Source organism: Berghia stephanieae, chromosome 13 (assembly GCF_034508935.2).
Source record: "Berghia stephanieae isolate SIO BIC M18660-M18661 chromosome 13, UCSD_Bste_1.3, whole genome shotgun sequence".
Lineage (NCBI taxonomy): Eukaryota > Metazoa > Mollusca > Gastropoda > Nudibranchia > Aeolidiidae > Berghia > Berghia stephanieae.
In genome coordinates, this window is record NC_088372.1 from 2,702,534 (window position 1) to 2,718,601 (window position 16,068).

The 16,068-nt window shown below is 33.3% G+C and overlaps 1 protein-coding gene across 6 annotated transcripts in view; it reads left to right on the forward strand.

Annotated features, from left to right (window-relative positions):
• Positions 1 to 1,250: 1,250 nt before the first annotated feature.
• Positions 1,251 to 16,068, forward strand: part of LOC144959165 (islet cell autoantigen 1-like) — a 29,192-nt gene continuing 14,374 nt past the window's right edge. For 3 of the 6 annotated variants that reach the window (XM_078891692.1, XM_078891695.1, XM_078891697.1), the window contains exons 1-8: positions 1,251 to 1,387; positions 5,806 to 5,903; positions 7,428 to 7,605; positions 9,354 to 9,426; positions 10,373 to 10,496; positions 10,903 to 11,101; positions 12,944 to 13,168; positions 14,489 to 14,571. In XM_078891692.1, the coding sequence (XP_078747818.1) occupies positions 5,899 to 5,903; positions 7,428 to 7,605; positions 9,354 to 9,426; positions 10,373 to 10,496; positions 10,903 to 11,101; positions 12,944 to 13,168; positions 14,489 to 14,571 (887 nt within the window). In that variant the 5' untranslated portion in view covers positions 1,251 to 1,387; positions 5,806 to 5,898. The remainder of the gene's footprint in view (positions 1,388 to 5,805; positions 5,904 to 7,427; positions 7,606 to 9,353; positions 9,427 to 10,372; positions 10,497 to 10,902; positions 11,102 to 12,943; positions 13,169 to 14,488; positions 14,572 to 16,068) is intronic. The other 3 variants (XM_078891696.1, XM_078891694.1, XM_078891693.1) reach the window with 3 other exon arrangements.

The window sequence follows — 16,068 nt, forward strand, 5'->3', positions numbered from 1 at the left end:
GATAGTATGCGCTTGGCACTGGCGGTCGGTCTATTGAGCGAAGTTGTTTTGTGCCGCCCTATATTTTTCAAATTTAGCAGATATTGCTTTTCGTCTCAGTTTTTGCATATGCTGCTTTTCATTAACACTCGCGCATCTCTCCTCGAGCGTGATAAATACATACTATAGATAGTTTGCGCTTGGCTAAGAAGCTCATAACATTGGCATCCGGAAGTATAACGGACCAACACACAAAATTGTGTGTATCCATGAACGTTTATAGTCATGTTAATACAGTTCAGTGAGCATTACTCATAAACGCGGATGGCAAAAAACAATAACAAAGGCCTGAGTGACGTCATCTTCGAACTATCTATACGAAGGTTGTGCATCATCACAGACGGCTCTCTTTTTCTTCTTGTCCCACGCGATGCGAGATGACGTGCGACAATGAGCTGAGGGTGGGGTATGGGGGCTACCATGAGCCAAAAAGTCAACAGGCCGCCCAAGTATTTTATATAAAAGACCGTTTTCTTCTGTTTTAAAACTTCGGTTATCTACCTCCCCCCACAAACAACTGCACTGATACTCTTTACTGCTAAAATAACTGGTCAGGCCGGCAAATTTAGTTTTGCACACCTCGAGGCCTGACTTGGGTGAAATCAAAACCATAATATCAGTTTTATCATTGGAAGAACAGGTTTGTTGTAATCAAAACATACGAATGAAGAAAATTACAATAAATATATATCTAGATTTTATTGCTATTCGTTTGGCTGAAATGGATTTTAATCATCAATACGAATATTTCACAAATCATTCACCGAGTAGAGCCCCATGATGCTATAAATAAGAATCCCAGTCCATTAGCCATTAACCCGACAAACAGAGCAGTTCAACTTGTAATGTTATTGTCTTTGGAGTAGATAAGTAGTGTATTGAGGTTGGATTTTCTATCCTTCTATTATTGACTGTTATCACAGTTGATATTCAAAGGAAGACATTTTATATGGCAGTCTATTTTTGTTGTCGTTGTTCTTCGATTCATGCCGCCTTAAATAAACAGCCAGCAACCGCCCCTGTATCTCATAGTTGTTGCTTATGCTTTATGAAAAGGTTTATTGTGTGTGGTGTGGCTTTTCGCAGGGGAAATAATTCAGTATAAAATAATAAACTGAACAATTGTGTGAATTAATACAGTCGCTTCCCTTGATGAGATTGATGCCCGAGATCGATTTTCTTGTTGACGAAAGTTCACGGAAGTTCACGATAGGATACGAGTGATTTCTAAACAAAAATGGCTGCCGTCCCATCAGACGACAACATCAGCCAGCTTTGTAAACATTTTTAATTGATTGAAATAATCACAATTGATTTTGCAGTTGGAGTGTGTTGGATTTTGAAAATTGTAAGAGTAATATTTAACCTTTTTTGCTTTTTTGTTTAATATTCACTTTCTATTTCGTTAATTCAGCTGTCAAGGTTCATCATTCCGGTCCGGCCGATGACACTTGCCACAGTGTCAGTGCCAAGGTGTCATCACAAAAATGTTGTCGATGTCAGTTAAGTCAATATTTGTTGCATTTTAATTGTTTGAATCATACTTTGAAAGTCTTGTCAACATACATGTATCAAATACAGTGTTGTAGAAAGATAATGATGACTGGAATTTAGAATGATGGTTGCACAAATTCAAGATGCAGTGGATTCCTCTTTGACTCTTTGTGAGAGAGTTTGAGACTGAGCCTTCAGTTCGGGTCCTTATATTTTGGCCTCAAGAGTCAAAAGGAGTGGACGTTAAATTAAACGACAGGCGATCCTATAAATTCTGCCACAAGGTATAGCCTATTGTTTGTAATTTGTAACAAGTTTGCAAAATATTGTGGGAATTGCCAAGAAGTGATTAGTGAGTCCTTGGAAATTGAAAATTTCAATTAAATTGATGGTTCATCGGGACCAAAAGGAATCAAATTGGAACTATTCAGGTACATGCATGGTGATTTCAGTTGAGCCTTGATTTGCACGCATACGAATCACAAATCTTGTCACTTTCTTCCAATCCATTCATTCGTTGCCAACTGGCATGTCCTTGACAAAAACAGGAAATATGAGAGAGAGAGAAGGAGGGAGGGAGTGAGAGAGTCTAGGCACTTTGATAAAATTTTCAAACTCAAAATATCTTGATTTGACTCAGTCAGGGGGATGGGACTTGAAAAAACATAAAATTTGATACCTTATTTGTTTCTCTACGACATACGGTTCCAGAGTTATTTATATTTTTCTATTGAAATTTTTTGTCAATTTTACAGAGAGAATCTGTGATCTCACTGCTGCCTCAAAACCAGCATCTCGCGGCGATCGGGAAATTTTGAGTTTTACAGTCAACATGGCCCACTTATTGTTTTCAGTAATTTTGTTCAATTAAAAATAAATGACAAGTGTTAGGTATCATTTTAATGGTCAGAAAATAAGCTTTATTTTCATATTAAATCATTTTCATGGATGGAAAGTATGGAAAAAGTTAACCCTCTCGTGTTCAGATTCTTTTTGGGGGAGTAGATAATGAGTTCCCTATATGGCCATGTCAATCATGTAGACATCCTTTGATGATATAAGCCTACTCTTTGATATCTGTAGTCGCCTTTTCGTTTTCTACGGTCACTCATGGCTAAACTCCGCCCAGAAACGATTTCATAGGTCTGTCCATCACCAAATTTCAAACTTTTGTTCTCGTGAGTTCATAAGTTTTTTGACCGAAGAACGATTGGCTACTGAGCATCTTGACCCTTCAACGATTGGTCGTTCTGGCAGCTCACGTGTCAACAGCCGTCAACAATGAATTGAATCATCGTCGATGCAGTGGAAGACGGCCATGGAATAGTTGCGTCACATCGCCACGTTGTTGAATAAATTATCCAGGCATGGTCGATAGGTAAAAAAGCCAAATTATGTTCTAGTTACATTTGAAACAAAGTATATCACTGATTCGTCTCTTTGAGATATAAATAATGATATAAAAATCAAGAAAATCGGCCGATAAATAAAAAAGTTGCTAAAAAAAGCTAAAATAAACAAAAGCAATTTTTAAAATCAAATTTATTCGTAAAACAGTTGGTTTTCAACCGATTTTTATGAAACAAAGACCAATGTACTTCTTTTTCAAGCTGATTTCAGCAATGTGACTTTCAAATTCCTCAGAATTATATTTTTTACTTTTAGATTTTAGCTTTTAGGCCTACATAAGGTGTTATATTCCTTGCATAACAATAGCGTAATACATCGACGGGGAGAAGCGTCTTTGTTTCGGCCAGCTGGATAGATAGCCTGTGATTGGTCGAAGACTTTGAGATGCTTGATTCACAATTCTACACGAACGGACCCCGGCGGTCTATCAAAGAGGTGTAACAAATTTATTTACTGACTATTTTTCTTGGTGCTAAAATTACAAAGTAATAATTTCGCATCAGAAAAAATAACTCTGAAGTTCCTATCTCTTTATTACAATAAAATTGATACCTCGAATGACAAAATAGACCCACAAATAAGGGATTTATAAATTATTCATAATATTTTTAAAAGTTTACAATAATGGTCTTCAAAGTCATTTTTCATCACCAAAGTCGTAATTTTTTACCGATTTTTACCAAACAAAGTGCAATGTCAATGATTTTCACCCGCAAATAAAATAGGATTTAAATCGCAATTTCTGAAACGTATTTTCTTTTCTGTCAGCAAATTTATAAAAATCAAAGCTGAAAACACCCTGCGGCAGTGACAGGGCCTGTCATTTCCTTCACAACGATTGGATTTTACTTACTGAGGCCAGTCTTGACTACCCCGCCCATGAATATTATGCCGTTGTCGGTTTTTGTCGGGTTGAATCTTAAAGAGTTAAGGATAGATGAAAATGGAAAAAATATGAGGTTTTTGTCCTAAAAAGTGGGGTTGATGGCGGAAAAAATAAAATAATGAGCGAGTGTATCAATTTTGATGAAATTTGGCAGAGATATTCTTCAATTAATTGTCTATCGATGTATGAAGTATAATTAAAATGTATCCATAATTTAAAAAGTTCTTATAATTCAAAAATTTATAAATTTTTATTACATAAGCTTTTGAGAAATACAATCAGGAATTAAGAATGAAATACACCGTTAGAAAGCTTGTTTTGTGCCCTTTATAATGATACCAAAGTTAGTCACATCGGTTCACAAATAACGCCATGGTGACCAAAACAGTAAAGGGTCAAAAATAAAGTTCCAAAAAACGAGTTTCACCTTACAGTGAGCCTATCGGCGGCCACTGGACTGGAGTTATCAAAGTGCCTAGAGAGAGTGTTGTTGGCTAAAAATTAAAAATTGACTCTGTGTTTATTCGCAGACATGTCCGTCAATAACGATTACACACACGATGGACAATTATTCACAGCTAGTGTCTTGTCAATAATGATGGACGATTATTCGCAGACAGCGTCTGTCTATAATCACCTTTGGTTAAACACATATATTTTGGTAAATCCCGCTCTATAAACCTTTATTCACTTTGAAAACTTTCGTAATGCACATATAAAGAAATAAAGTTAATAAAATGTCAATAAAAGTATAAAATTACCCAAACAATAAATCAGTTAATGGATAGGTTACTATATATACTCAATATGCGTTGACATTCATGTGGATGTTGTGGCAGAGTGGGTAAGTCGCCTTACGTAGAAGGCTTCTCGAAATCGACGCTATGTTCGAATCCAATCCCGGCTCTGCCTCCCCCCCCCCCCCCCCCTTTTTTTTGTCTTATTATTATTATTATTATTATTATTATGATTATTATTATTATGATTATTATTATTATTATTATTATTATTATTATTATTATTATTATTATTATTATTTGATAGAGTGCCAGTATCTACAAATAGTGCTTAGAGATGCGCTTTACAATAGTTTTTTTTTGGTATCACACAAGTTCATTCATTCAACTACAACAGTCACACAGATATCTTGTTCGAAGTTCACATAGAATCATGATAAGCAGAATGAAAGAGATTGGTTTTTTTAAATGCCTTTTGAAGACTGGAAGACTTTCACATTGTCAGGTTTTAGGTGGTAAAAAATTCCATATGATTGGAGCCGAAAATGCAAAACTGCGCTCAACAAGCATCGTTTTGGGAATGTTTTTCTCCATCAACGAAGAACTGGCGGATCGCATAGATCGACTTGGTCTTTATATTTCCTCACAAGGCATTCAAGATATTCAGGTGATGTATGGTGAAGGCAATTGTAAGCAAAACATGTGAACCATCACTCATCAGACTGGACTCAAACTGTATTGCATCCTCAAGTTGAAAACTACATACCTGCTGAATCATGAATTTTTTAGTAATTTTACGAATTTTAGTCAAATTTCATGGCTAAATACGAAATTTTGTGGAAAATTACGAATTTTTTATTTTTAGTATGAGAAGAAGAAGAAACAAAACTACTACTACTACTACTACTATTACTACTACTACTACTACTACTACTACTACTACTACTACTACTACTACTACTACTACTACTACTGTAATAATAATAATAATAATAATAATAATAATAATAATAATAATAATAATAGTAATAATGATAATGAATAATAATAATACTATTGTAGTTGTTTGTACACAATTTCAGAAATTACGAATTTCCTTGTCAAATTACTAAAATTTGACATAAAAATTACTAAATTTTCAGTTTTCAATTTGGCAGGTATGAAACTAAATAATATTAATTACTTTTTTTCCCCTCTAAGCCATCATCAAATTTATTTTGTTTTTACTTTTTATATCAGCAGGAAAACATCGAGTGCTTGCCTCCCATCGACTTCACGTTTTTCAGCTCTGTCTCTGGAAGTTAGTTTGTCACAAATTCTCAGCTAATCAAAATGTCGTAAGTATCTTTTCTATATCGTCTTTTAAGATAGTTGAGCTTTTATATAGCGCAATATCCTCTGAACGTCCTCAAAGCACTTCACAAAGGGGTCCCTGGCCAACAGCAACATTTAACATTTACTTAGGACGGGACGTGACGCCTGCATTGTTAGGCTATATTACAATTTTTGTGGACTGAGACAATGCTGTTAACGGTCAGGTACTTATTTTACAACTGCGTACGGTGAGAGAATGTGAGTAAAGAGCCTTCTCCAAGGACTCAACTATGCGCCGGGCGAGGCTTGAACCCAGGACCTTTCAATCCGAAAGCGAATGTCATACCACTAGACCACATAGCCGCACAAATAGTTAAATACTATCCAATCCAGTGATTAGCTTTAATAAAACTCTAGTACCTTTAACTAACCCTAATAGGAAAAAAAAATACCCTAGCACCTTCACTTAGACTTATGACTAACCCTAATAGAAAAAAAATCCTCTGACCTCGAGCTAACCCTAATAGAAAAAAAAACCCCTAGGACTGCTTTCAATACTCCACAAAACAAAATGGTGACGGAAAACCAAAACAATCATCTTTTATTTATGTGTCATTTTATATGCTCCATACTTTGTTGGGCCTGAAAGAGAAAGAGTTTTCAGATAGAGATAATTCACATTTGGGAAAATTAGTAGTAGTTAAGTCTTTTGTTTTGGGATCTTAGTGGTCTAGCAGGTGTTGACATGCAAGAAGCCTTGAGAGGTAAGATGGTGCTTTATCATTTGAATAACATAGTGGCAAAATTTGAACTCTGTTCTCTCTTACTAAACAGGAAGCCAATATAGATAGTTCGAAGATGACGTCACTCAGGTCTTTGTTATTGTTTTTTGCCATCCGCGTTTATGAGTAATGCTCACTGAACTGTATTAACCCGACTATAAACGTTCATTGATACACACAGTTTTGTGTGTTGGTCCGTTATATTTCCGGATGGCAATGTTGTGAGCTTCTTAGCCAAGCGCATACTATCTATAAAAAACTGTGATGAAATAAGAGTAAAGTTTAGGCCGCATTTTCAGAAGGAACATTTTCAGGTTTGGCAAAGTGTCGAGATTTTAGTTTCAGATTTCAGCACTTCTTCCTGCTGGCACCCATGATTTGAACTCTTACTAAACAGGAAGCCAATATAGAGAGATCTATGGATAGGTTGGATGTACTCCGAAGGCTTGGAGACGGTCTTTAAAACATTGAAAACCCTTTTATTAGTAAAATAGGTAGAAAAAAAAAAAGTATTTTAATCTTAAGAGTATATATATATGAAGTTATTATTATGTTTTAAAAAAAAGGTATAATATAAGTTATGGAGGATTACGAAATATTATAATAAAGAGTTTAATACAAAATGCTGCACTTTACTACCGATACCGTAGCATCTAGTTTAATTTTGGCTTATAAATCAGCTTGTCCCTGGCCCCCAATGCCATTTTCTGCATTTATTAATTAGTTTATCAACTGAATTTTATCCAATTTGACCATTCTATTTAGGGTGTACGGCTATTCAGGGTCAAGCTATGACCGGTTTGTGGAGAACACCAACACGTCCACCCTTCATAAAATGAAAGAGACGTACTGGACCACGAAACAAGCCGTCATCAAGAAACTGGGGAAGAAGGAGGATGAGCATGTGGTGGCCTCCGACTCTCAGCTCGACGCGAAATTAGAGGTATGTCTTTATTTGTGTGATCAATTTATTATAATAATAATAATAATAATAATAATAATGATAATATAATAATATAATAATAATAATAATAATATATAATAATAATAATATAATAATAATAATGATAATAATAATAATAATAATAATAATAATATAATTATAATAATAATAATTAATAATATAATAATAATAATAATAATAATAATAATAATAATAATAATAATAATAATAATATAATAATAATAATAATAATAATAATAATATAATAATAATAATAATAATAATAATAATTATAATAATAATATAATAATAATAATAATAATAATAATAATAATAATAATAATAATAATAATAATAATAATTAATAATTAGTAATAATAATAATAATAATATGTCTTTATTGTCCTCAAAATAGTGGCAATTTGTCATTTGGTTACACACATTTTTAACAATACAATATTATTATAAAGAACATAATAACATGATATATTGACATATATACACACTCAGACATATGCACACTAGTAACATTGCAGTCATTGTCATCATCATCATCAACATCATCATTATCATCATCCTCATCATCTCAACAACCTTCCTAATATTTCCATAACCATCCTTCACTTTCATCATTCCCCATATAACACCATCATCATCCTCATCTTGCTCCATATTATATTATTTTTTCCTGTAACAAGCTATAAGAGGGAATGAAGTGAGAAGACAACAGAGGATAAAAACTTTGCTGAGGCGATGGGGGCTCGAACCCGCAGCCTTACTGGTACAACAACTCCGCCTGGCCGGGAGATCATGACTCTACCGTATGAGCTATCCACAACCCCTAAAAAAGTCGCTTCAAACTTTAGTCTAACTAGAGCCTCTCTCCCTGACTTCTTGAGGTCACGGGTTCAAAACACTGCGAAGTTAGTTGGCCAGCATTGAAGTTTATTAGCTAATATTCTCAACACAAACATGTAACATAGAAACGATTTAGACATTGAGTGTGCTCCGTTATTTGGGATGAATTTTTAACTCAGAAAAGTGAGTGGAGCAGGCACTTCTGTTGATAATAACAAGAAATTAAGTAGAAAGTGCCAGATGAAAACAGATTGTCCATGTTTATCATCAATTTGACTTTGAGATTGTCCATGTTTATCATCAATTTGACTTTGAGGTTGTCCATGTTTATCATCAATTTGACTTTGAGATTGTCCATGTTTATCATCAATTTGACTTTGAGGTTGTCCATGTTTATCATCAATTTGACTTTGAGATTGTCCATGTTTATCATCAATTTGACTTTGAGGTTGTCCATGTTTATCATCAATTTGACTTTGAGGTTGTCCATGTTTATCATCAATTTGACTTTGAGATTGTCCATGTATATCATCAATTTGACTTTGAGATTGTCCATGTATATCATCAATTTGACTTTGAGATTGTCCATGTTTATCATCAATTTGACTTTGAGATTGTCCATGTTTATCATCAATTTGACTTTGAGATTGTCCATGTTTATCATCAATTTGACTTTGAGATTGTCCATGTTTATCATCAATTTGACTTTGAGGTGTCCATGTTTATCATCAATTTGACTTTGAGGTTGTCCATGTTTATCATCAATTTGACTTTGAGATTGTCCATGTTTATCATCAATTTGACTTTGAGATTGTCCATGTTTATCATCAATTTTGAATTTGAGATTGTCCAGGTTTATCATCAATTTTGACTTTGGTTCATTTGTTCAGGTTTTCAAGGCAATTCAGAAATCCAGCATGGACCTCCTCCGTGTCATAGAACGTTATCAAGAAAGACTTTGCGGTAAGTTCTCTTCATTTCTACCTTTTACTCCTGCTCCTCCTCTTTTTCATCCTCCTCCTACTCTTTCTCCTCCCTCCTCCCCCCCCCCTCCCAATCTCTCATCTGTCTTCTCCTCTTCCACTATTATTATTATTATTACTATTATTATTATTATTATTATTATTATTATTATTATTATTATTATTATTATTATTATTATTATTATTATTATTATTATTATTATTATCATAGCATTCTTTCACGGTTTTGGATTTATTAAATGAGTTTATTTTTATTGCTCCAAATAACTCACAAGCTTGCAAGTGAGTTATTCCGCGATTAAAAACTATGACGAATTGAACGTTGAATAAATATTTATACAACAGGTTCAAATCATTATTCCTCGATTACATTTTTAATAAGAAATGATGGAGTTTTCCAATTATAGGGTAGAATGATATTCTTAACATTATTATTGTTATTATTATTATTGTTATTATTATTATTATTATTATTATTATTATTATTATTATTATTATTATTATTATTGTCAGTAATTTGTATTATTCTTATTATTAGTATTATTCTTATTATTAGTATTATTAATATTATTATTATTATTATATTATTATTATTATTATTATTATTATTATTATTATTATTATTAGTAATAGTATTCTTCTTCTTCGTCTTCTTCTTCTTCTTCTTCTTCTTCTTCTTCTTCTTCTTCTTCTTCTTCTTCTTCTTCTTCTTCTTCTTCTTCTTCTTCTTCTTCATCTTTTTCTTCTTTTTCTTCTTCTTCTTCTTCTTCTTCTTCTTCTTCTTCTTCTTCTTCTTCTTCTTCTTCTTCTTCTTCTTCTTCTTCTTCTTCTTATTCTTATTGTTTATTATTATTGCTTTAATAGTTTTTATTCTGTTTAATGTGTTTTTTTTTTAAATTCTTTTCTTATCCTTATATTGACAACAGTGGTGTCTCAGGAGGAGAACACTATGGGTCGTTTGCTGAAAGCCCACAGCAACAAGGACAAGACCAGGGCAGGGAAAATGATGGCAGCTGTTGGAAAAGCTGAGAGTAATTCTGCACAAGAGAGGTATGAATGTTGACTGTTCTCAATAGACACCTAGATAACCACTTTTCTCAAATTTCGTACTTTTTCAACTTGATAGCTGTAAAAGATATTTAGAAGTGAAATTAAGCTTTGATATTTCATGAAGATGTACAAAAACAGATGATTTAACCATTTATGACCAGAACTAATTTTTTTTGGATAAAAATTGACCCTCTAACTAAACATGGCAATATCTCTAGTTCAAACCATTTCACGATCCGACTGATTATGTCATTCACTGTAACAATATCTCAGTTGAAACCTTTTCACCATCCGACTGGTGATGTCATTCACTGTAACAATATCTCAGTTCAAACCTTTTCACAATCTGACTGATTACACCATTCACTGTAACATATTTTTTTATAAAATCTCTGATATTTTCTAGGCTGGCTCTGCACAACCCTCTCCGTCGTTTGTACCAAGAGGTGGAGACATTCCGTTACAGGGCTGTGTCGGACACCCTGGTCACAATAAACCGCATGGAGAGTGCCCGTACAGAGTACCGAGGGGCTTTGCTGTGGATGAAGAACATATCAGAGGAACTCGATCCAGACATGTACAAACAGTTGGAGAAATTTAGAAAAGTAAGCTGAACACCTGCCAACCCCTTCCGCTTTTGACAGAATCATTTCTATTTTCAATCTTCTTCTCCTCTCTTCTGCCATTGTCTCTAAAATTCAGATTTTCAGAAATGATGATAATCGGTAAGAAGAAAATAACATACCTGCCGAATCTTACAAATTTTTCGTAATTTTACGAATTTTAGACAAAATTGCATGGCCAAATACGAAATTTTATGAAAAAATTACGAATTTTTAATTCTTAGTAATACTCAAATAATAATAATGATAATAATAATAAAATAATAATAATAATAATAATAATAATAATAATAATAATAATAATAATAATAATAATAATGATAAGAAGAACAAGTACTACTACCACGTAACATGTCGTACGAAACATGACGTCTGTCAGGCGAATTTACAATTATTTTTTCTGACAGAGACTACGCTGTTAACAGCCATTTTACTCATTTTACACCTGAGTACGGTGAGAGAATGTGAGTAAAGAGCCTTCTCAAAAGGACCCAATTATGTGCCAAGCGAGGCTTTAACCCAGGACCTTCCAATCTGAAAGCGAGTGTCATACCACTAGACCACATCGCCGCATAAAAAGAGGATGAGGCTTTGTCTGTGCACATGTAACAGCCAGATATACGCTTTGATTTTAACGTATTGTCCTCAATTTTAGAGTTATATTGCAACTTTGACTTTTAAAAAAAATTTAAATGGTAAGATTATGGCAGACAATTTTTTTCCATTTGAGAGAAAGAGCACATTTTGTCACTCAGGTCATTTTGATAAACTAAATGGTTTCCAAAAGATGCCCCAGTGAAGTGGTGATGTTATTGAAAATATTTTGAAAAAACAATAGAGAATAATAGATACGTAAGGGTTATCAATAAAAACAAACACTATTTGTTGTGAGTTGTTTTTACAGACATATTGAGGGTTTGAAAATGTCCCTGTTTTATTTCTTTCTGTGGTTAGTATATGTGTATATATTTTACATGAAAGTATCCATTGATGGTTGTTAATGATGGTTGGCTGCAGCCATAATAATAAATAGAGGTGCCTAAATGAGTCAATAAAATGGAGATAAAGATAAAGGGAGTAAATCTGACTCATGAATGGACAACACAAAACAAACGACGTTTCGACCTTTGGCCTATGTAAACACAGAATACATATATATTTATATTAGATTGTATTCTGTGTTCACATGAAAAGGCCAAAGGCCGAAACGTCGTTTGTTTTGTGTTGTTCATTCATGAGTCAGATTTACTCCCTTTATCTTTATCTCCACTGCAGACATAATAATCTGGTTGTGAAGATAATGCACCACTTTCTTTTTTTTAAAATATTTATATGACCTAAAAGTTTTGTAAACAGCGTTCAGAAAAAAAGAGAAAAGGGGATATAATTTAATGAAACAATAATTTGTTTTTACCCAGCTTCAGATACAGTATATTATTATGTATATTACATGAAAGTATCCAATGGTTGTTAATGCTGCAGACATAATTTATATGACCTAAAAGTTTTGTAAACTGGGTTCAGAAAAAAGAGACAAGCTGATGTAATTTAATTTTAAAAAAATAAATAAATAAATAAAAATTCCCATTATTCATCCCATAGGAGAAATTTGTCTCTAGGGTCTATTCCAAGGGAAGTTGGAATAACCCAGGTGTCAGCCGCAGTGCCGCGCTGCAAATTGAGCTAGGGCGAGGTGACTTTCTCAAGGTCGCACAGCGCAGTGGCGGGTGATCGAACTCGTCACCTTACGGGTATGAAGCAAAGACCGTAGTACTGCTGAGCCACGCTGCCCCCTAATGAAACAATGATTAATTTTTTCCCCAGGTTCAGGGACAGGTTCGCAAGACGAAATCTCGATTTGACAAACTCAAGCTGGACGTGATGCAGAAAGTGGACCTGCTGGCCGCGAGTCGGTGTAACATGTACTCTCACGTGCTGGCCAACTATCAGACAATGCTGCTGCATTATTGGGAGAAGACGTCCCGGACACTGTCGGCCGTGGCCGAGAGTTTCAAGGGATATCAGTACTACGAGTTCAACATGTTGAAGGTGAGAAACACTTGTCCTCCTGGGTGGGGGTTCCTGACATGGCAGGGTGGCACTTACTGTTTTTTTACACACAAGACAAATCATGATGGAACACTCTCAGCTTCTAAAGCTGTAGAGAACAGGGGGGGGGGGGGGGGGGGGGGGGGGGTGATGTGAGAAATGAACAAAATAAACCAAATTTTAAAGTTTGTTTCATGAATCGTTCTAAGAAAATAAAAATTATTTTTCATTACATGGATGGAAATGTGAGAGAAAGCGAACGGCTAAGGCATTGTAATTCTATCAGGAGGACCTGAATTTAATCATCACTGTCCGCATCTCATTTTTGAAACTTGAACTACAAAATAAGTCCTTTTGCTCACTTTGCGGTGTTGCACTGCTGTTGACGTCTGAATGATTATCTTAGTCTTTTTATCAAGATAGACCTAACAAAATAAATGTTTCTAGATGTCAGATGTAACTTTTTTTTTTGTCTATTTATTCATCTATTCAAGTGTTATTTATTTATTTATTTAATTAATTAATTTTTTTATTTGTTTTTTTATTTATTCCATTTATTTATCTGTTTATTCATTTATTCATTTATTTAATTAATTAATTTTTATTTATTTGCATATTTATTTATTCCATTCATTTATCTATATAATTATTTATATATATTTATCTTTTTTATTTATTTGATTTGCTTGCTAATATAAAAGCGTATCCATAATTTGCATTTCGTTATTAGACTGGTCAATGAAAACATAGAGGTTTGCTTTTGTCATTGGTGTAAGTTCAATGGTTAAAAAGAGATACAGTTTTTTTGTTCATTTAAACTTGTGTCATTTGTATGCCAGATTTTATAAATAAATTGATTAAGAATAATTAATTGTCATCGTCAACTTTCGAAAATGGCATTTCACACTGTCTCCCTATTTTTTTTTACTATTTATTTTATTTATTTATTTATTTAATTTGTTTAATTTATTTATTTATTTATTTATTTATTTATTTATTTATTTATTTATTTATTTATTTATTTATTTATTTAATTTATTTAATTAATTTATTTATTTAATATTTAATTAATTAATTTATTTATTTATTTATTTAATTTATTTAATTTATATATTTATTTTTCCTATTTATTTATTTATTTATTTATTTATTTATTTATTTATTTATTTATTTATTTATTTATTCATTTATTTATTTATTCATTTATTTATTTATTCATATATTTATTTATTTATTTATTCATTTATTCATTTATTTATTTATTCATTTATTTATTCATTTATTTATTTTATTTATTTATTTTTCATTTGCGACTGTTAGGAATTGACGGAGACGAGCAGAAAGCTTGCCCTGGATTCCACCAAGGAACCTGCGGAGAAAGACACGGAAGATGGAGACGATAAGTGAGTAGAAATTTTGGCCTATCTATATTTTCAGTTTGTAGTCGTACCGTCATCTGTTTGTTTGTCGGTTCCGATGGATGAGAATTGTCGGATAAGGATCACTTTGTCAGAGGATGGATAGTCTATGGGGTTTTTTTGTTTGTTTTTTTTTTTTATTTTTTTTTTATTGTTTTTTTTTTTTTTGGTTTATTTATTTTGGGTTTTTTTCTACGTAAAGAGGAAAGGGAGGGGAAAGAGAATTAATTTATTCTCAGATTTGCGGTATGATTTTATTGTCTTTTAGACCTTTCGGAAGCAAATATATCTTCTTTTTTTTTAGAAGAGGATAATTGCCATGAGACATTCTGGAATAGGTGCTGGGTTGGGGAGGGAGGGGTGGGGGAAGATGCCCTATTGATCTGTGCGTTTTAGTAAATACTCACAACTAATGACTGCCAGATGGAAACATACCAATACCCAAAATTATGTGTACCCTTAAACATTATTAGTCTGATAGATATGCTTTAGTGAGAACTGATTATCTAACTGGAGATAGAAGAAAAAAAACAGCAATTTAAAACAAGGGCTGAGTGGCATCAACTTCATTCCTTCTACACCCAACTTGACTTCAAATCTAGACAAAGTGGTCCTTCAGAGCCATTAGTTAAGCTCATGGAGTCAGCATTTATCACGATTTCAATAGCATGAAATGGACAATAGCAATTGCTTGGTACCCTTTGGATAGAACACTAGTCTGTTGCAAAGTACTTTCCACCAAATCTAGACCCCACTACCCATCAGAAAAAAAAATGAAAAAAAAATCTCGACTTCACCTGGTACTGATCTCAGTCCCTTTGCGTGTGAAGCTAGAGTTCTACCAACTGAACCCCCCCCCCCCCCCCTCCTAACCTCCTAATAGGGACATGATAATAATAATAATCTTTATTGTCCAAATAGGCAATTATTGTTAGGCTACAGCTCTTGATGACCCCAAATCGTCAAAAAGTTGACAAGTTTGGGGGCATCTGAATCCGCGAATATCTGAAATGATAGAAAAATTGTTGAGTCATTGTAAGGCAGAATTGAATAGTAGAATACAGTAGTACCATTTTATGGTTGATTTTTGTGGTCTTTGTCCCTTTGGATGAAAGGACACTTGTGTTTTTGTTTTTTTTAGACGAAGCAAGTAGAATCTTGTGTGTCATATGTCTGTGAAATATAATTCAAAATACTTAAGTGTACATTTGTGAGTATTACCCACCTATAGATAGAATGAAGTTGACGTCACTCAAGTCTTTGTTATTGTTTTTTTTTTTTTGCCATCCGCGTTTATGAGTAATTCCGTAGCCATTGTAAAGTTATAGCCTGACACTGACCAGAAAATGACGTCAAAAGGCCAGTCTTTTGCCACAAAAGAAAACAAATCGTGAGTTGTATTCAATACTTCAACCAATGAAATAACTTTTTTCCTCGAGCACTACTAACGACAACTCACTAGACGCTACACACACCTAAAAA